This window comes from Chelonia mydas, chromosome 5, assembly GCF_015237465.2.
Source record: "Chelonia mydas isolate rCheMyd1 chromosome 5, rCheMyd1.pri.v2, whole genome shotgun sequence".
Lineage (NCBI taxonomy): Eukaryota > Metazoa > Chordata > Testudines > Cheloniidae > Chelonia > Chelonia mydas.
The window spans coordinates 29,716,533-29,736,625 of record NC_051245.2 but is presented as its reverse complement, the minus strand read 5'-3'; the positions used below and the strand labels follow the sequence as shown (position 1 = coordinate 29,736,625).

The 20,093-nt window shown below is 40.3% G+C and overlaps 2 protein-coding genes across 2 annotated transcripts in view; one reads left to right on the top strand and one right to left on the bottom strand.

Annotated features, from left to right (window-relative positions):
- The window catches only part of NNT (nicotinamide nucleotide transhydrogenase), an 84,149-nt gene extending 83,563 nt beyond the window's left edge, over window positions 1-586 (bottom strand). The window contains exon 1 of the mRNA XM_037902760.2: window positions 41-586. The gene's annotated coding sequence lies outside the window, so the exon portion shown is untranslated. The remainder of the gene's footprint in view (window positions 1-40) is intronic.
- A 2,550-nt stretch (window positions 587-3,136) lies between these two features.
- Window positions 3,137-20,093, top strand: part of PAIP1 (poly(A) binding protein interacting protein 1) — a 45,759-nt gene continuing 28,802 nt past the window's right edge. The window contains exons 1-4 of the mRNA XM_007052823.4: window positions 3,137-3,644; window positions 5,403-5,572; window positions 9,950-10,138; window positions 15,640-15,752. Coding sequence (XP_007052885.4) covers window positions 3,281-3,644; window positions 5,403-5,572; window positions 9,950-10,138; window positions 15,640-15,752 — 836 coding nt within the window. The 5' untranslated portion in view covers window positions 3,137-3,280. The remainder of the gene's footprint in view (window positions 3,645-5,402; window positions 5,573-9,949; window positions 10,139-15,639; window positions 15,753-20,093) is intronic.

Here is a 20,093-nt window from a genome sequence, read left to right as displayed (position 1 = left end):
AGTGTCTGCAGAATAACATCAAGAAAGAAGATCAACATACCTGTTTGAGAGTTCCTGATCTGGTGTCGTTGTTCCTGATCCTCATCGTCCAGTCTGTGGTGTTCCTGGTTGTGGTCCTCTTCTGTTCCTGTTCCAGTCATGGTCCTGATCCTGTTGTGCCATCCTTGTTCCCCTCTTGGTATCCCTGTGAAATAGTGATGTACAGTTTTACCTGTTTATCTTGTTAACCCATTTCTAGTGTAGGGGTCCTGGCTTCATATCAAATTTGTGTGTTAACTACAGTAAAAGCTTTGTTATCCAACATGTTGGAGGAACAGGGGGTGCCGGTTAGTCAAAAATTCCAGTTAACTAAGAGTTATACTTACCAATAGAATATCAATTTCTAAAGAATTAAATACAATAAAAAGAATAAAGTATAAAATGGTATACAGGTACTCACAAATCCAGTAGTAGTACTGCACTGCAGAGTGGTTGGTTTTCTGAAGCACTTAGCTGTATACAGATAAAGTTTTCAATACAGTAGGTTCTTATGACACTACATATCACTATGGGCAGCGCATGGCTTACACCCAGATTATTAAAAATACGCAACTATACCGAACATAGTTTAATCTTTCATGATTCAGAAAGCACTTCAGGATCTTCCAGTGCCTTAGGGTCATCATTCTCAACATCAATTCTTATTATTGTAGATGTAGAAGGTGTAGGAGATTGGGCTGAATCTGTAATGACCCTATGACTCACCCTGGAAGCTGCTTTTTCGAATAAATCCCTGATAGCTTGCTTACTTGTCTTCTACCTCTTTTGCATAAAAGTAGAGTGCAGAATGTACAATTGCATAACCTCCTGAGCAGTATACTCGTCCTGGTTATTAGACTGAAGATTTGTATTGGGAGATATCAGAAATGCCAGTTAATAGAGCTTTCCAGTTGATAAAGTGCCAGATAAAACAGCTTTTACTGTACTCAGTTATTTTAATAAATCTTATTGTTTGCACCCCATTAATTGCCTAGTGCTCTTCCTTTGGTTGGAAGATCTGGGGGTGGAGGGGTGGGGGATGGAGGGTATTGCTACTGGTGATCAGATACTGATCAAGGGCGCTTGGGGCTCCTCTGGCCATGGGGGGGAGGCTCAGTGCTCTGGCAGGCGGGGCCTTGGGTGGAAGGGGTGGGGCCGTTGGGCTAGCCTCCCCAAAGGCAGGGGGTTCACCCGGCACCCATGGTTGTTCTGTTTCAGATCTTTTCCCATCAAATTTACCCTTTGCTGTGAACTAGATTTTACTTGAGCTTTTCACTTCCTCTACTGAACTCCTGAAGGCTTCTTTGGAGACATCTTTTATTTTCTACGAGGGAAAACAGAAAGTAGTAGGCCTGGTTTACACTACACAGTTAAATCACGTAAGGCAGTGTATGTTCACTTAATTATGTCAGTGTCTACACTACAGCCTTGTCCCGCTGACGTAAGTGCCCTACTACACCGACATAATAATTCTACTTCCACAAGAGGTGTAGGGCTTATGTTGGTGTAGTTAGAGAGATGTGGTGTCTATGTAGACAGTTACTTACGTTGGCTGTTAGCCAACAAAAACTGGGCAGATAGAGCCCAGCTACCCCCTGCTCCTCATGAGAGTTGAAAGAATAGACCCTGCTCCCAGCTGGGAGCCAGGGCAAGAAGCTTAGACCCCACTCCCAGCGGAGAACTGGGAGGTGAGACGCTCCAGGTGGCTTCCCCTATTCCCAGCAGGGAGCTGAGGGGGACGGGGCACAGTAGCCAGGCTTCCAGCAGGGAGTTGCTAGTGGAGCTGAGAGATCTTTGGCTCTCCGCTTCTCACACTGCCCCTTAGGTTGGTGGAAGTGCTCCTGGGGGGGAAGTGCACCACCAACACAAAGAAGGTAGTGCGGACATGCACAACTGCAGTAATTATAAGCCAAGGCAGGCACCTGCCCATTCTCCCCAGGGCGCTATAAGTTTACTTACCCTTAGGGAGAGCAAATGTCTATGTTCTGCAATCATACAAAGTCATCAAACATTATGTGTTAAGCATGGCAAAAGAAGTAACAGTATTTCTTTTATATTGTTGCATAGATGGGGTTCAATAGATACCTCTGGCATCTCATTAAAGATGTCCTTTATTAGTTACTACTTCCACTCTTCAAGTCTTAAAACACCAGTACAATTACCCAATAAAACAAGGTTCACGATATCATAGGTAGGCTCTCGCATCACTTCATTCTTCTCTCTCACTGACTGACTGGTCACGAGGGGGATGGTTGACAACATTCTAGGAGGTTCAAGGAAAATGTAGTTCTCAGAAAGCCTGGAAGGTTCCATGACATTCTACAAAGGACCCGAATAGTCTAGGGTAGTGAAAATGAATCCACACACAGAAGATCTGAAACATAGGCGCCCACTCCGTGGGTGCTCCAGGGCTGGGGCACCATGGGGAAAAATTAGTGGGTGCGCTGCACGCAAAGGCAGCTAAGCTCCACTCCCTGCCCCACCACCTCACCTCCGTCCCCTTCCCTGAGCGCACCGCGTCCCCGCTCCTTCACCTACCTCCCAGCACTTGCCACAGTGAAATTTTCAGGGCATAACAAGCTCTGGGAGGGAGGGGGGAAGGAACGGGAACACAGCGCTCAGGGGAGGAGGCGGGGAAGGGGCGGGGCTGGGATTTGGGGAAGGAGTTTAATAGGGGCAGGGAGGGGGACTTTGGGGAAGTGGTTGGAATGGGGGTGAGACAGGGCTGGAGTCCGGGCAGGGCCCAAGGGAGGGGGTCGAGCACACACGGTCGCTAGCAGAAGTTGGCGCCTATGATCTGAAACATTTTACCTCAAACAGTCTATTTTCCCTTTTGTCACTAACAACAAAAACAGCACCCGAAGCCCAGCATCCCCAAGCTCTGCACCACAGGCGGTCGCGTGCATGGCATGCCCCTAAATCCAGCCCTGTTCTTATGAATGGGTTCAGCTGGCACAGAGCTGGCTCTTCCTTGAAGCTGCCCCCTGCTCCCTAGGAGAGTTGGGTCATGGCTGGACCCCACTCCCACGCCACAACCCTGCCCCAACCCATTCCCCGCGGCCTGAGGTGGGGAGAATTCTGAGCTATTTAATGCCCGTTAGACGCCCCTCCTAGGGACACCGGGTCGGGTCTCGCTTCCCCCTGCCCCGCCCGCCCCAGCGGCGCACCCCGGGCCTCGGCGGGGTCCGGGTTACTATGGTGACGGAGCGGTGGGAGGCCTCCCGGCCGCTCGGGGGCGCTGTGAGCCGCCGCCGAGTGTGGGATGAAACTGAAAGTGAAGGGCTCAGGCTGCCGCAGCCGCCGTGAGGGAGGGAAGCGGCCCGCGGGAGCTGCCTCGGGCCCGGCCTCTCGCTCCCTCCCCTCAGCGCTTGAGCGACCCGGCTCGAGCATGTCGGATTGCTTCGACCGGGCTCCTGGTGCCGGCCGAGGCCAGGGCCGGGGCCGAGGTGGCGGCACCCTGCTGAGCGGATCCGGCGCCGCGGAGAGCGGGAGCAGCGGGGCCCGTCTCGCAGGCAGCGGCTTCCACAGCTCGGGGACCGCCGAAACGCAGCACAAGCCGGGCTTCCTGCAGCAGCAGGAGCCGCTTCGGCCGCCTAAGACAGCGCCGCCGGGCACCGGAAACGCAGGTACTGCCCGCCACCGGGCAACGGAGCCCCGGGGAAACCCTTCCTCCCCCTCAGTTACCGGGCCCCGGGACTCCCCTCCCCCAGCTCTGGGGCGCCGCAGCCCCGGGGAAACCCCAGCTACTGGGCACTGGAGCCCCAGGGAACCCGCTCCCCTACCGGTCACCGGAGCCCGCTCCTTCGCCTGCTTGCTGGGACGCCGTCCTGCCCGCCGCGCGCCCTGCTCTTCTAGGGGCACCATAGCAGAGGCCCCGAGACTCACGTCTCGTCCCAGTGGCGAGCTGCTCTGCGCCCCTCGCCCAGGGGCCCTGACCGAGCAGCGACCTAACAGCCCATGATACAGCCGAGTGCCTCCCACCCCCAACAGAGCAGAGCCAGGTCTGCCCCCCAGGGCGCTGTACCCATCTCGCTGGCGCCTGTACCCAGGTTGTTAGATGTGATGTTGCATTATATTATCGCCACAGGCTTCCCCTGACCATCCTCGTCTGTGTTTTCTATCCATCCACACGTCTCTTTTATTTGGCAGCAGATTGTGAGGTCTGTAGCTCAACCTTTCATATATGGTTCCCTCCTCAGCTCTCTTCTAAAGCAAATTTTTTTCTGTAAAAATAGTTTACTGAAGCAGATAACAAAGAAACAGTGCTAGGTATCAAATTTTTTACTTCCATAGCTCAGCTAGCTAAAGATAACAAAGATATAAAAATACATGTGAAAACACAGATAACTTTTTCAATCAAGAAATATCGCTTGATCTGTTTCTCAGGCAATGACTTACAACAGGGTGAATGGGAGGGGGGGTGTCTGTTAAAATATAAATTCAGCAATTTTCATAGTATTTGTCAATACATGACAGTCTTAGAAGAATTACTTTAAAAAAAGTTGAGAAATCCAAAAGATTAGCCAAATGTTTCTTCAGACATCTGTGATTTAGAAATTATGATTTTTGTAGTTTCAGATTTTTTGTATAATTGTCTTAAAGGGGACCTGCAAAACAAGAGAAGAGGCTTTCGCTTCTTTCCAATGTATAAAAAAGGCCTAAAATGTGTTTTGTTAAAAACAAAGTCGTATGTGTTGTTTTGTTTTTGTTTTTTATGGTTAGAAATTCAGATCCTGTCTACTCTGGAAATTTTTGTGATGATTAGAGAACTATTTAAGGCTCGGATCCTGCAGACACTTATGTATATGCTTTACTACCATGACTAGGCCTATTGCAGCAAATAAGCCTACTTATGGTAGTAAACTTAAGCCAGTGCATAAGTGTTTTTATCAAAGCCTACATTATGACATCATAAGAAACTGAAAATTGAGCAATTGAAAGGAGAAGAGATTTTTAGTCAAATTGTATAGAAGTGTCTTGTTAAAACATATGGGAGAAAATAATGTTTGCTAAAGATTCAGAGCCTTCTCCTGTTTTAGTTAAGGTACAAGAAATCACAAAAATCTGAGATCCTTACAAGTTTTCTAGCAAAACCAGTGAAGACCAGACTTGACATTTCTTAGAAATACCAGGTAAACAAAAAATCTCTTAAAACTAAAAACCTTTTAGGCCTTTTTACACCTTAAAGAGCACAATACAAATTTTTAAAAAGTTCTCTGCAGGTTACTTTATGTGTAACTCCTGAAGTCATCTTGCTTTCTCTTCCATCCCCCAAGAATATGAATTCCATTGTATGGTTGTTTCCTTGCGTGAAATTACAGAACTTTGATAAATTCTAGGATTGAGGTGTTAACGTAAAATGATGGCTTTTAAAATCTTTACAGAACATATGCCACAGACAAAAGTCCCCCCTGTATCACAAGATAAAATTGCAGCTCGCGATTGTGGATCAGCAATGGCTAAACCTCAGTTGGTTGTGGCACCAGTGGCAACGTCAAAATTGTCAGTGAATGCACCTGAGTTTTATCCGTCAGGATATAATCCTAGTTTTACAGTAAGTGTTTAATATTCTGTCTTTGGTATCTAACTGGGTTCAAACTGTTTATTTTTTTTCATAATTTTTTGGTGTGAGATGTCACAGGTTTGAAAGCACTAGATTACCCCCACCAACTTCAACCATGCCAGAGGTCCACTTCCTGCGGCAATAAATTGGAATGTTAAGTGATCTGAATAAATATTACAGAATACACGAAAGTCTTTGTTGTGGGTTGATTTTCTGTCCCAGATAACTGCATTCCTTCCTGATTACACTACAAATTGATTTGACCAATATCCCAGCAGGCAGTCTCTTCCTGAGACTGCAATGCTTCTTCATGACCAGCTTATAAGTATAATGCAAGGTGAACCTCTCTGACCATCTACACTATTGTCTTGAGTGTTACCTCTGTAATAATTCCAGTCCTGGGGAGGCATGAGAGAATTCTTGGAGTCTTTCTTTCCATTTATTCCATGATAATCACTCAGATCATTTAGCATTCCAATGGCATTGTCTGAACAACCAACCCTCAAACTTCAATGCTGTTATTTTATAAATGGTGGGACAACTATTTTTATGTTATACTGAGAAACTATGTTTTGAGAAACATAGGTGGAGAAATAAAAACTGGATTTTAAATATGATCCTTTAACATCACTTGTAACATATAAATGCTGATGTGTTTAACTGGCTAACAGGGTAAAAACTTTTTGTACATGGATGAAACTAAATTTGTGTGACATCTGTGATTGGTAGCTTCCAGTTTCTAATCATATTCCAATTTTAACACCAGCTATATTAAAATATGGGAAAGAGAACTGATTGTAATGGGTATAGGGTCCGTCACCTCTAAATCAGAAGCTTGTATTTGGAGCAACTATTGCTGTCAGATGTTCCATCGCCTAATAACCAATAAGCTGAATACAAGGGGTAGCAAGTGGTATCGTTTGTCAGTTTCTGAAGACAAAGGAGTAGGGATGGAGATTGAGCTAAACCTTTCCTGAAAGAAGTGGTCCCTCCAGAGAATGGTGAAGGCACATAAATGTTGCCTTCTTTGCTCCAATTTGTCATGTCCTACATATCGATTAATGTTAATGTTTTTTTGATATGATGCTCCTGTTTAAAATGCTGGTACCCATTTTGCATGACATAAGGACCAGGACAGAAGTATAAATGGAAGCAAGAATACTTTGCTTTCTAAAGATATATTAATTTGAAATACGTAAATCAAAAGGTGCAGTACTTCAAAGCAGACTGCATAATTGGTGTAGGATAGAAAACTGTGTATCTCCTGTTTAATATATGTGAGTGTTTCTCATATGAGAATTAATTTTAAGATGTTTAATGATTATTTGATCAGATGATACTTACAACCAAAGGATTGTTGATTTCAGTTCATTAAAGATTCCCTTATACTTTTTTGCAAAAGTAAGCAGTTGAACTCTTATTCAGATCAAATTCAAATGGCATAATTACTTTGTGCCTAAAAGTCTCCCAGTGCTTTCATTTACAGTATTAGCTTCATAGACTTATCTGCAGCATAGTGTTGCTGTGCACTGTTAAATAGCACTGTAGTTCAGAGATAACTGAAGTGATTCTTGTATCGCTTATATTTAAATTTATAAAGCTATTTGGAGTCCTTCAGGATAAGATGCTATGTGAATGTAAGAAGCTGCTGATGGCAAATCTATTTCAGTGTGCTAAGTTCCAGAGTTAATTTTTGGACTGTGTTCTTTTTGTTAGTACTTCTGTATTATCTTCCTCTTTTTTTTTCTTTTTTTTTAAAAAAGGTCATGGGTTTTACAGAGGGACAATCAGAAACAGCCTTTTTCTCGGTGCAGGGGGGCTCTGGGTGCAGGAGGGTGTGAGGCTCGGTGGAGTTGGGAGGTTTTGGGGAGCTTGGTGGGTGGGGTGTTTCTGTATGGGGAGTCCAAATGAATGGGTTTGTGAGTGTTCAGAGCTTCCTGCAGCCGGGGGAGGTTTCTGGGGGCGGGTCTGACCCAGCCCCAGCTGCTCTTTGCAGGGGAAGAGCAAGTTCTGTCCTTCCCCAACCCAGCTCTACCCACACAGGCTAGGAGCCACCAGCCAGGGCATCCTCAGCCCTGCTCCCCGCCCCCAGTGGTGATTTATCTCTCCACTGCCTACTCTGGGAACCCAAAAGCAGGCACCCACACTGCTGGGGTAGGGCACATGACCGCTCTTGCATCTTCCCTTTGCTTCCCCATCAGAAAGTCATTTTTCTGCAGGGAAAAAAAGAAATATAGTTCAGTGGTTTGAGCATTGGCCTGTGAAACCCAGGGTTGTGAGTTCAATCCTTGAGGGGGCCATTTAGGGATCTGGAGCAAAAATTGGGGATTGGTCCTGCTTTGAGCAGGGGGTTGGATTAGATGATCTCCTGAGGTCCCTTCCAACCCCATGATTCTATGAAATATGTGGGGGACATGAATTCCGTGCATGCGCAGTGGCTCAGAATTCCCCAGGAGTAGAATATGGAAGAATAACATTACCGTAACTCCAGCGGAAGGCTAGAGTGTTTTTACCTCAATAACTTCCAAAGTCAGGTAGAGTCCTTTTCTTGCCTACCGCAATTCATTGGCAAAGGGGATTGAGTTCAATAGGTGTTTCATAAGATTTATTGAAGTATAAAGCTACACATTAACATGCTACACATTGTTTCTACAGGTGATTATGGAGAGGCACTGACCTCTCTCTGCTTTAAGATTGCAACAAGCTTGCATTGTAAAGTCCTGTAAGATTCAGCTGGTCCATATATAATCTAAAGGCAGAGTATGTTTCTAGAAAATGATAAATTATAGGTTATTTAAAACAATTATCCTAACTTGAAATGTTGGGCCAGATTTGTAGATATGTTTGGACAGTGTTCACTATATCTGAGGGAACAAAAGCATTTTTCTCTCCCCTCCCAACCCTTCCCTCTCCCCCCCCCCTCCCCCCACGCTTACTAAGGGTGGGACAGACTTGCAGCCAAGGATTTGACACACAGCCTTTCATCTGTTTCTCTATCTCTCTCTAAAACAAACAATTGGTCCTTTGTGTATCAGGTGCCACCATGCTGGTCCTATATTGGTAGTAGTAATATGTATAATGCATTTTTCCCTCCCATTTGGTACCCAGTGTCCTCAGACATAATTCCCTCAAAACTACAGTACACTAGAGTTGTATATGATGGATGTGGTACAGAAGTTATCCTTTAAACTACAGAGGGGGCGTATTAATGCAGGGACACGTCTAAGCTAACTGAAGCTTGAAGCCACCCTCAAAAATGAATTCAGTTTTATCCTCCTCCTTCTCCAAGATGAATTGTTATCTTCCTCCCATCTCCAAGTCCTTCATCTTTCTGCCAAATGAGGGTGTCCAGTACATCCCAATAGCTACTGCTTCTGATTGTCAGCTGTTGCTTTTACTTGTTGCTGTGTCTGCACTCCCCTCTGACTGTGGAAGCAGATTTCAAAGATGCTGTTTGAATCTACACCTGTTTTTCTGTACCTGCCTAATGTGAATGGTGGTTGCTATGCAGTAACTCAGCAGTTATGGGAAAGAAGAATTTTACTTTATTTTAGAATACTTAATTTTTTTTCACATAATCACATGATAGTTTACTGGATTATTATAAAGACTGCAATACTTCTTAATGTAGAAATACAATATCTAGCAAGCAGTGTAAGGATTTGTTAATTAAGCATTGCATATAATAATAATTTGTGTAAAATCATTGTCAAGTTTAGTGTTGCTCAGATATTATTTAAAATTTTTTGTTAACTCACTATAGAAGGGATTTGTCATCTTATATGGTATGAAGGAGTCTTTACAAAGTCACAGTTCCCCAAAAGTACTCTTGATTCAGTTTGTTCCCTTCAGTAGGGTCTATAACTTATCAACTATTTGTCAACTTAATTTAGAAAATGTATAGTCCTGTAAAATTGAACCAGATAAATATTTCTATTTAATTTTAAAACAAGTTAAGGGGAAAACATAAAATGTTTTTGGGAGACTGTTAAAAAATAAAATGTTATTTGTGGGACTCATTGCTATAGGAAGTCATTGAGGCCAAGAGCTTAGCAAGATTCAGAAAAAAGGCTTGGAAATTTATATGGATAATAAGAATATCCAGCGTTATAATACTTAATGCTAACAATTTTTGGAGGGGATATTAACCTTCATGCTTCCTGGTTTAAACCAATGTCTAACTATTAGAGATTAGGATGAGATTTAATGTGCGGGGAAAATCATCCCACAGGTGCCCATGGCAGGTTTCTTACACTTTCCTTGGAAATATCTGGTGCTGGCCACTGTTAGAGAGGATACTGGCACGTATTATTTTAGATTGCTTTTTAAGTAGCCTCTAACCATAGGTGTATTACTTCATTGCTCTAGGATTCCTCTTTTGAAGATGGAGGTGATGGCTATCCAACTCTGACAGAATACGTACAGGATTTCTTAAATCACCTCACTGAGCAACCAGGCTGTTTTGAAACTGAAATAGAGCATTTTGCAGAGACACTGAATGGTTGGGTCACTACAGATGAAGCATTACAAGAGCTTGTTGAACTCATCTATCGACAGGTAGCCTGTGTATTGTTCTGTTTATAGCATTGTTCTGTTATAGGGTTTTGCTACAGAGCATGAATTTATTAAGATATGTAAGATTACATATCACCAGGAATCCTAGTTTTCTCAGATAAAAAAACATAATCAGTGTTTCTCCAAAATTAAAATGAAATCGGACAGCGGGAGCCCCACTGCCCAGGGCTCACAGTATCAATTTCCCATATTCTTGTGCACGCGCTGGTGGTACCGGGTTCTGCTGTGTATGTTTTTATTTTTTTTAAATGCAACAACTAAAGATTCTCTTTAAAAACACAAATTCTGTTTTTTTAATTTGTAGCAAATGGATTTCTAGGATTGCTGCATGTCACCATATATCAACTAGCATTTCTGTGTACATGTAATATTTTTATAGTATATTTCCATTCATACATGAGATTGACGTTTCTGGCAAAGCTTTTTCCCTGTAAATTGAAAATAGTGACTGGAATTGGGTTACTCTTTCATAGCTGCAAGTGGGAGGATAAATATCACTTGTTTGTTTTGCACTGCAATTTCCAGCTGTATTCATTTCTCTGTTGCTCTCTGATAATGTCTTGCAACTTAGGCATAGACTTTTTCTACACTGCAAAAAAAATAAATAAATAAATAAAAGCACAGCAGAGTGTCTCAGAGCCTGGGTCAATGGACTCAGGCTTGCAGGGTTCCTGCTACAGGGCTAAAAAAAGCAGTGTACAGGCTGGGGCTGGAGCCCGGGTTCTAAAACCTGCAAAAGGGGTGGGTCTCCAGGTTCTGGCCTGAGCCCAAATGTCTTCACTATTGGTTTTTAGTATCATAGTGCAAGCTCAGTGACCCGGGATCTGAGACTCATTGCTGCGGGTCTTCCTTTCCTCCCCCTCCCCCCCCCCCCCTCTCCCCCCCCCCCCCCCCCCAATGTACATATATCTTTAGTTTGAGATTCACTGATATGTGGGACTGAAAAAGATACTTGTAGTCCTCCTTCTGAGGCTCACTTTTAGTTTCTTGGCATTTGAGGGCTGCCAGGGGCATATGTTGGAGTTCATATAATAGAGATTAATGAAAGATGACATCAGGTTCCTTTGAATCCTCCTTCCATCACAATCAATGGGCAAGTTAACACTTCCCAGAGCTATTGTTGCAGGTTCTCTGTGAACTCAGACAGACGTTGCTTCATCAGTTAAAACTGAGTCAATTTTTGAAGGTTTTCCTCTTAATAACAGTTAGAGATTTACTTTTTTAAAAAACAAAAGCTGAGACTGGAAAACAATTGAGGGATCTGCCCATATCCCTTTGTGTGCCTGACACTGGGAAATGCTTCTCTAATGGCTGAAGGTTCTATGCTTCCATTGGAATGTATCTATTTTGGAAGATCATGATTGAAGAAAGAGCTAATCTCTGAGGTAGGTAGGTCCAGTTCCATGGATGGCCATGAATATGAGGATGAAGATCTTGAATTGAACTATGTACTAATTGGGGAGGCATTGGAAAGAGCTGTGTTGCTAAGCTAATCATAGAACTGGAAGGGACCTCGAGAGGTCCTCTAGTCCAGTCCCCTGCACTCAAGGCAGGACTAAGTATTATCTAGACCATCCCTGACAGATGTTTGTCCAACTTGCTCTTAAAAATCCCCAATAATGGAGATTCCACAACCTCTCTAGGTAACTTATTCTAATGCTTAACCACCCTGACAGTTAGTTAGGAAGTTTTTCCTGATGTCCAACCTAAACCACCCTTGCTGCAATTTAAGCCCATTGCTTCTTGTCCTATCCTCAGAGGTTAAGAACAATTTTTCTGTGCTAATGAGCTAATATCAATTGTTCTTTCAGGGCTTTTGGCTTAATTTCATGCAAATTTGTAATTGCTACTTGTTACAGAAAGTGAAAAATAACAAATGTTGATTGAAACAAAAATTGTATCCAGATTTAAAATAGAATTTGATAACGATCTTAAAATATTTCAGGACGGTGTAAGTTTATAAAGTGGTTTTGGTATCTGATGTGAGAGATAATTTGAAGAATATTGAGCTGAATGAATGGTTGATCAGTCATATGGGAGACTAACCTGTATAAAATTTCTCATATTTTTCCAAAAAGACTGATTCCAATTAAGCAAACAGTTCATCCAACCTTCCTTTATCAGTGCTTCATTTGGCAGCATCACTATTATTTCTCCAATTTTAATTCTCTATGGAGCACCATGAATAGAGAACTAGTGTATGCAACTCAAATTTATTGGGGGGAGGGAGGGAGGAAATAGGTAAAACTTTTTTCCATGTATAAATATGGAAGTAGCAAGGAGATTTCACGTAGAGTAAAATTGTCTGACAATTTTAATTTTTTTTTTTTAACAATTAACAAATTTTTGCTTTAGTGTGTTTTTTGAGTTGCTGTGATTTCCTCAAATGGGATAGAGGAACCAGTAGAGGTAGACCACGCAAAGTGATACAATGCATAATGTATACGTTATGACTTCATCTTAAACATAAGGCACTTACAGCATCCACACCGAAAAGCTTGCAGTTCTGTATGTAAAACACAAGAATATAATATTTGATTTTCCAATCTACAAATTAGTTAGGCACACAATTATTCTTGTATCTCATACTAGATAAAATTACACTTTTACCAACTTAATTAATTTTTTCAGCGTCTGACCTATTACAAAAATTTCAGACAAATCAATTCCGGTGTGTTATGAGCATTTGCTCAACTGAAGCTATTCTAACTAGACAGAAGTACAGATCTTCTTAAAAAAAACAACAGAAAACCTGTCAGTTCTGAATTCAGTTGTTCTGTCTTCCATGATTTGACATCTACAACTTTCTACCATTTTGATGCAATGGTGGTGTCACACTGTCCTTTGGAAACATAGAATTTGGGCTTGAAACCTGAATATTCAATTTTTAAATGTTAGAGAATGACAAAATTTAGGATTACATTGTATTAACTACATTTTGGGTGTGAGGATGGGAAGAGGCGGTTTTGTTTTGGGTTCCATTTCTGACCTTGATTGGATCAGTCATGTTGGCAAAGTATTGAAAAAGTTCCATAGAATCAATTTTCAATTTTGTTCTTGTGTCGTTCTAGTTCTTCACTTAGATCAGATGAGATTCCAGTGAAACTGCAACACTTTCTTCAGCCTGTAATCTTTCAAATCCCTCTGAAACCTCTTTCAATTATGTTTGTAATTTTAGTACCCTCTTATATCAAATGGGTGCTGTTTCGATGGCCTGAATAATGCAAATTTAATCATATTATCATTGTTGGATAGACACACAGTCTTCCTAAGAGATCTAGAGTGCCTTAGGGAAGTTGAGGCATGATTTCTCCTTTTTCAGCCAACCATTACACCAGTTAGTGGTTTGGGTTTTTTGTAATTTCCACAGTGTTGCTACTTTCTAAATGGGTTTTAAATAATGTGCTGAATGCCCATACATTTTATTTTCATTAAGAAAATGGTAAAGACCTCCATGTCAGTATTTTTCTCATCCTTCTTGAATGGCATCTTTTGCATTTTGGACATAAAGCTGTGTGGTTTTGATTTCAGATGTAGAATTAATAATTAAGTAGGAATGCATTTTTCTTCTATGGAGTATAGCCATTATTCGATTATCCTGTTTGACAAACCAATTTATCCTGTCAGTATGGATTCTTAATTCTTTCCTATCTTTCTTCATTTGCAGTCTTTAGCAGTGGAGTCACAAGTGTAAATTTGTCTGGTGGAGTATATCGAGGGAAAAGTGTTTCAATCATCTCTTTTAACTTATTCATTTTGTGCTACATTGAAGGTGATATTAGCATAAAGGAACTTTGTATCTTCCCTATCAAGTTCCAGTCTGGCATAATCACAGAATTTGCCATTTTTGGGGTGTTGCAGACAAGCAAGCTTCTTCTGAAAGAAACTGAAATTGAAGAGTTGCTAGAAGTTCTGACTATGATGCGTGTATTGAGAATGTATTGCTTGCAGCAGCATGAAACTAATCAATTTTCTGCTATTTCATTTCAATAGAAAAAATTTCAATGACATGTTTGATTTTGAAGAATCAGAAGAAAATGGCTTCCTAGAAGAGCATGAATCCATTATTCATTCCTGAATAACTCTTGATAACATTTTGTTTTAATTATTTCAGTCCAGTCATTTGTTTTGTACCCCTTCCTTCATTCAGTTTTAGGCACGCTGAGTCAGGAATTCATACGCAAATGTTTGCTAATCACTAAACAGTCAGTTTGTTTTACTGAACAATAGCTTTTCCGTTTAGCTTTGCCTTTCAGAAAGAGAAACAACCATCTATGTGAATTCATCACTGAAGACTTAAAATGAACTAGCTACCTTCATAGAGAGCAACATTATCAAATGCCCAGCACACCTCCATTTAGTTTCTAGACTCCAGCAAACCAGGCCCTCCTAACAGTTCACAATTGTACCCAATCCCATCTCTTCAGCATCTGACTGTTGATTGTAATTGCTAGCCATGACCCTCTTTCTAATCACCAATGTTATTTACCCGTTACCATTCTTCACAGGCTTCTAGAGGGCTCTTTAATTTTCATATTGCTTCTTAATAGGAATAACAAAAATCTTGATGTCCTTCCTTTTTCAATTTTTAGAATAGATTTTCATTCACAGATCAAAATGTTTCTACTGTTAAAAAACACAGCTTTTCAAATATTTTGCTCATTTAATTCAGAGTGATATAAATGTTCAAAAAATAGACCTCTCTTCCTCCCAAAATTAAGTACTGTCTTTTTTAGGAGAATGGGGAGAAAATAAAGGTTTTGCAACCTTGACTAGTTTATAATGGTTTTGACTCCGTTTCTCACGTGTTAAGTGCTTTGCCTGTTGAGCGATACACAAGCATTTTTAGTTGAGTTTTTGGCTATTTTTATGTTGACAGCACTCTTAGGTTTCTGAACTTTCATCTAAGTATTGATGTTTAGGTAAACAATAAATTACTAGTGGGCAAATACACTGGGCATTGGGATGTGAAGGGGAGGAGGAATTAAGGAGACACAGAATCATAGGGTTAGAAGGGACGGCAAGGGTCATCTTGTCTAACCCCCAGCCAAGATGTAGGATTTGTTGTATCTAATCCATCCAAGACACGTGGCTGTCCAGCCGCCTTTTGAAAACCTTCAGTGAAGGGGCTTTCATAACCTCCCTAGGCAGACTGTTCCATTGTCTTACTGTTCTTACAGTGCCTTTATGCTGGCGGGTGTTGGCATTTTTATGAAGTCAGAACTTCAACGTGTGGGAAAGCTTGTTTGATATTGAATTGCCATTAGACTCTGAGCAATCCTTTGCTGAAATTAAGCATGTTACAAATAAGTTATTGAAGTTCTCTCTTTTTGCTTAGTCTGCTGCTCTATGATATAGCCAGCTTTTAAGAAATCCATTGGTGTTGATCAAGTGCTTTTACTGAAAGATAATCTTTATTTCCTAATGAGCTAATTTTCATTTATTGTGAATAATAATTTATTTTTCTGAATTTATTTTGGAAGGCCACATCTGTCCCCAATTTTTCCTACATGGGAGCACGGCTGTGTAATTATCTATCTCATCATCTAACCATTAATCCACAAAGTGGAAACTTCCGGCAGTTGTTACTTCAGAGGTCAGTATCTACCTGTATTTTTATGATCAGGAAAAACTAGTATGCTTAAAAATGACTTGTTTTCCTCCTCTTGTATTTCCCCCCCCAAACTTAAAGGAGTCAAAATACATATTTAATATAAAGCAAGGTTCAGACTGACATTTTAAATGAAAGCTACATATTCGAGACCAAGACTCTCATTTTTGATGAATTTATGAATTAATAAATTACTAATAAAGCTGACTGGAAACTAGTTCCTCCAAAAATCAGTGCAGTATCCCCCACAATCTTTTTCAAATTTTTCATAACTTCTAAAGTGTCCTGAATTAGTCTCTTGTTTGAAAAGGAAAATGTGCTTCCTCGGTGAAGTAACTTGCACCTTCCCGTTGAAATTCAAGAGTGCCATATCTCTGCAGCATCTGTATCATATTGTTTCTGAATTTCTCTTGCATGTCAATATGCTCTGCTGCTGCAACCAACAGTTCTTAAATTCCCTGAATTGTTTGTGTTAAAACGATTTTTAGGATTTTGATATTTCACTTTTTTGTTTTCAAGTTTTTTATGTCTTCTAATTCGAACTGTAGAGAAATACACTTATGAGACTAAGGGAGATTAAATGCAGTATAAAAGAATAGGATTCTCTCTTCAGAGTTCTTTTGGCAAAGCACTTTATTTTGAATCAAGAGTTCTGTTGAGGTAATCCTGTTTTTGAAAGAGGGGTATTCTTGGCCTCTAATAAATTATGGGGAGCACTTTTTATTAGTTTTTATGGCAACAGGCTTGACAGATTAGTGCACTTGAAAGATATACTTAAATTTACAGTTTTTCTTCATAAGATTTAGTCTTTAAAAGAAATTATTCTTCCTTTTGCTAAGGTCCTTTGGGTCATTGTCAGAGCTGTAAAGATTTGTTCTTTTCCTCTTAAATCTTTCTTATACTGCAATCAGTAGATTTCTAGCTAAACACATGTTAATCAGCATTGAGGCTATCATCATATCAGTGAATCGGGAGAAATCTGCTGCTGGGCAATAAAAGGCACTAATTCTTTCTCTTCTTAGGAATCTGAATTTCTAACCCTTTGACCTCCCAGGAAAGATACTAGACATTAAATAGATGTTTTTTCTTTTAAATAACTTTTGACTTCTGTGGATTCCTAGGAACTCTCCAAAGGATCCACTCCTCTATTTCATTATTAATAAAATACTTCATTGGAGCATATTCCATTACCATGTTGTTGAATATTTATTTCCTTCTTTCCCTGAGTGATTTGTGAGCATCATAATTATAAGTTAGTAATATTAAATATTACACTCAGATAATTAATATAGGACTTATATTTCTATCACTGACAATATTAATTTGTAAAGTCTACCGTGACCTTTGGTAAATTGTCCCAATAGTTAATTACCCTCATTGTTTAAAAACTTATACCTTACATTCTACTTTTTGTTTTGCTAATTGTCAGATAATTTTATTCTAAGCAGTATTTTATTTCCCTGCCGGAAAGGCAAGGTTGGCCACAACTCTGTGAAACTAAGTATAGTGCACAAGTGTTTTGAAATACAGATGGAAAGTTCAGTTGCTATTTAAAGCAAATTATTTTCTTAGAAAACAAATTAAGGACTTGTTCAACCTCCCTTCTAGTTCTTCTAGTCATTTGTTAGTTTCTGTTTTATTTTGTAACAAATGAAATTGGGGAAAACTCTTGGTTACATCCATGTGAGTTAAATAAACTTGTATAGCTTTTAGAAAATCATTATTTAATATATATTTATTACAATTACAGGGCTAGTTACACCTCTGTCCCCTTTCGGGGTTGGGTCTCTTGTGCTTTCCTGTCTCAGGGTGGAATCTCATGATTCTTCCACTCTTAGTCCACATTTTTCAGTTATTAGAACTCAAGTTGCATGGCTTTGTGTGTGGAATACAGTTTTTGAAATGATGGTGTCAAGCTGTCTGAAGACGCTCATGGACGTGAGTGCCAACCTTAGGGCAGATTGCCACAAACCAGGGCACAAGCCCCAAACTGGTTGTATGTTTTGTAGGGCTGTCAAGTGATTAAAAAAATTAATCGAGATTAATTGCGTTGTTAATAATAGAATACTATTTATTTAAATATTTTTAGATGTTTTTCTACATTTTCAAATATATTGATTTAAATTACAACACAGAATACAAAGTGTACAGTGCTCACCTTATGTTATTATTTTTATTACAAATACTTGCACTGTAAAAACGATTTAAGTCGTATTTTTTCAGTTCACCTCATACAAGTACTGGAGTGCAATCTCTTTACTGTGAAAGTGTAACTTACAAATGTAGATTTTTTTATTTATTTTTTTTGGTTACATCACTCAAAAACAAAACAATAAATCTTACAAGTCCACTCATTCCTACTTCTTGTTCAGCCAATCTCTCAGACAAGCAAGTTAGGTTACAATTTGCAGGAGATAATGCTGCCCGCTTTTTGTTTACAATGTCACCTGAAAGTGAGAACAGGTGTTCACATGCCACTGTTGTAGCCAGCGTTGCAAGATATTTGCGTGCGAGATGCACTAAAGATTCATATGTCCCTTCATGCTTCAACCACCGTTCCATGCTGATGATGGGTTCTGTTTGATAAAAGTCCAAAGCAGAGTGGACAGACACATGTTCATTTTCATCATCTGAGATAGAAGCCTCCAGCAGAAGGTTGACTTTTCTTTTTTGCTGGTTCGGATTCTGAGGTTTCCACATCAGAGTGTTGCTCTTTTAAAGACAACTGAAAGCATGCTCCAAACCTCATCCCTCTCAGATTTTGGACAGCACTTCAGATTCTTAAACCTTGGGTCAAGTGCAGTAGCTGTTTTTAGAAATCTCACATTGGTACCTTCTTTGCATTTTGTCAAATCTGCTGTGAAAGTGTTTTTAAAACGAACATGTGCTGGGTCATCATCTGAGACTACTATAATATGAAATATATGGCAGAATGCAGGTAAAACAGAACAGGAAACGTACAATTCTCCCCCAAGGAGTTCAGTAACAAATTTAATTTACGCAGTATTTTTTTAACAAGCATAATCAGCATGGACTCATGTCCTCTGGAATGGTGGCCCATGCATGAAGGGGCATACGAATGTTTAGCATATCTGGCACGTAAATACCTTGCAACACCGTCTGCAAAAGTGCCATGCAAATGCCTGTTTTTACTTTCTGGTGACATTGTAAATAAGAAGCAGGCAGCAGTATCTCTCATAAATGTAAACAAACTTGTTTGTCTTAGCGATTGGCTGAACAAGAAGTACAACGACTGTGTGGACTTGTAGGCTCTAAAGTTTTACACTGTTTTATTTTTGAGTGCAGTTATGTTTTAAAAAAAAAATCTACATTTGTAAGTTACACTTTCACTATAAAGAGATTTCACTGCAATACTTGTATGAGGTGAATTGAAAAATACTATCTTATCATTTTACAGTGCAAATATTTGTAATAAAAATAATATAAAGTGAGAACTGTACATTTTGTATTCTGTGTTGTAATTTAAATCCAATATATTTGAAAATGTAGAGAAACCTCCAAAAATATTTAATAAATTTCAACTGGTATTCTATTGTTTAACAGTGCGATTAATCAAGATTAATTTTTTTTAATTGCTATTAATTTTTTTTAGTTAATCATGTAAGTTAACTGCAGTTAATCAACAGCCCTAATGTTTTATATTAGATTCCACCAATCAAGTAACAAATGTGAACTTGACAAGCACTGTAACAGACAGTCCCCTGGGACACTCCAGTTTATCTTGCCACCCATGCAAGCCTGCCTTTGTGATAGATGGTCCCTTCCACCACAAATCACGACGATATTGTGGTTACTCCAAATCCCAACGAGCCAGTCACTTACCACAGGTCACTTTAGCTCTCTCGCCAAAGGCCATGCTTGTAGCCAATTCTGTAATAAACTGAATAAAGTTTTATTAATTAGGAAAAAGAAATTAGTTATTTACAAGGTTAAAGCAGATAACCATACACACAAATGAGTTAGTCTTAAGTTCCAAAAAGGTGATAGTAGCTGCTCTTTATACAAGCATTATGTCTTTTAGGGCTAACCAAACTAAGCGACTTGGGGATCCCTGGCATATGCTTAGAAATATTGCCCTCTCCCAATTCCAAGCAGCATAGTGATGATGATTTCTCCTTAATGTGGATTTCTATTCCCTTCCCCCAGCGTTCAAGCTGTGGTGGGATGAGTGCTTGTGCACCTAGAATCAAAATCGTAGGACTGGAAGGGATCTCAAAAGGTCATCTAGTCCAGTCCCCTGCTGTCTTCGTAGGTGCGAGGGAAGCAATCAACAAAGTCTTTTGTCCACTGATGTTCCACAATGGT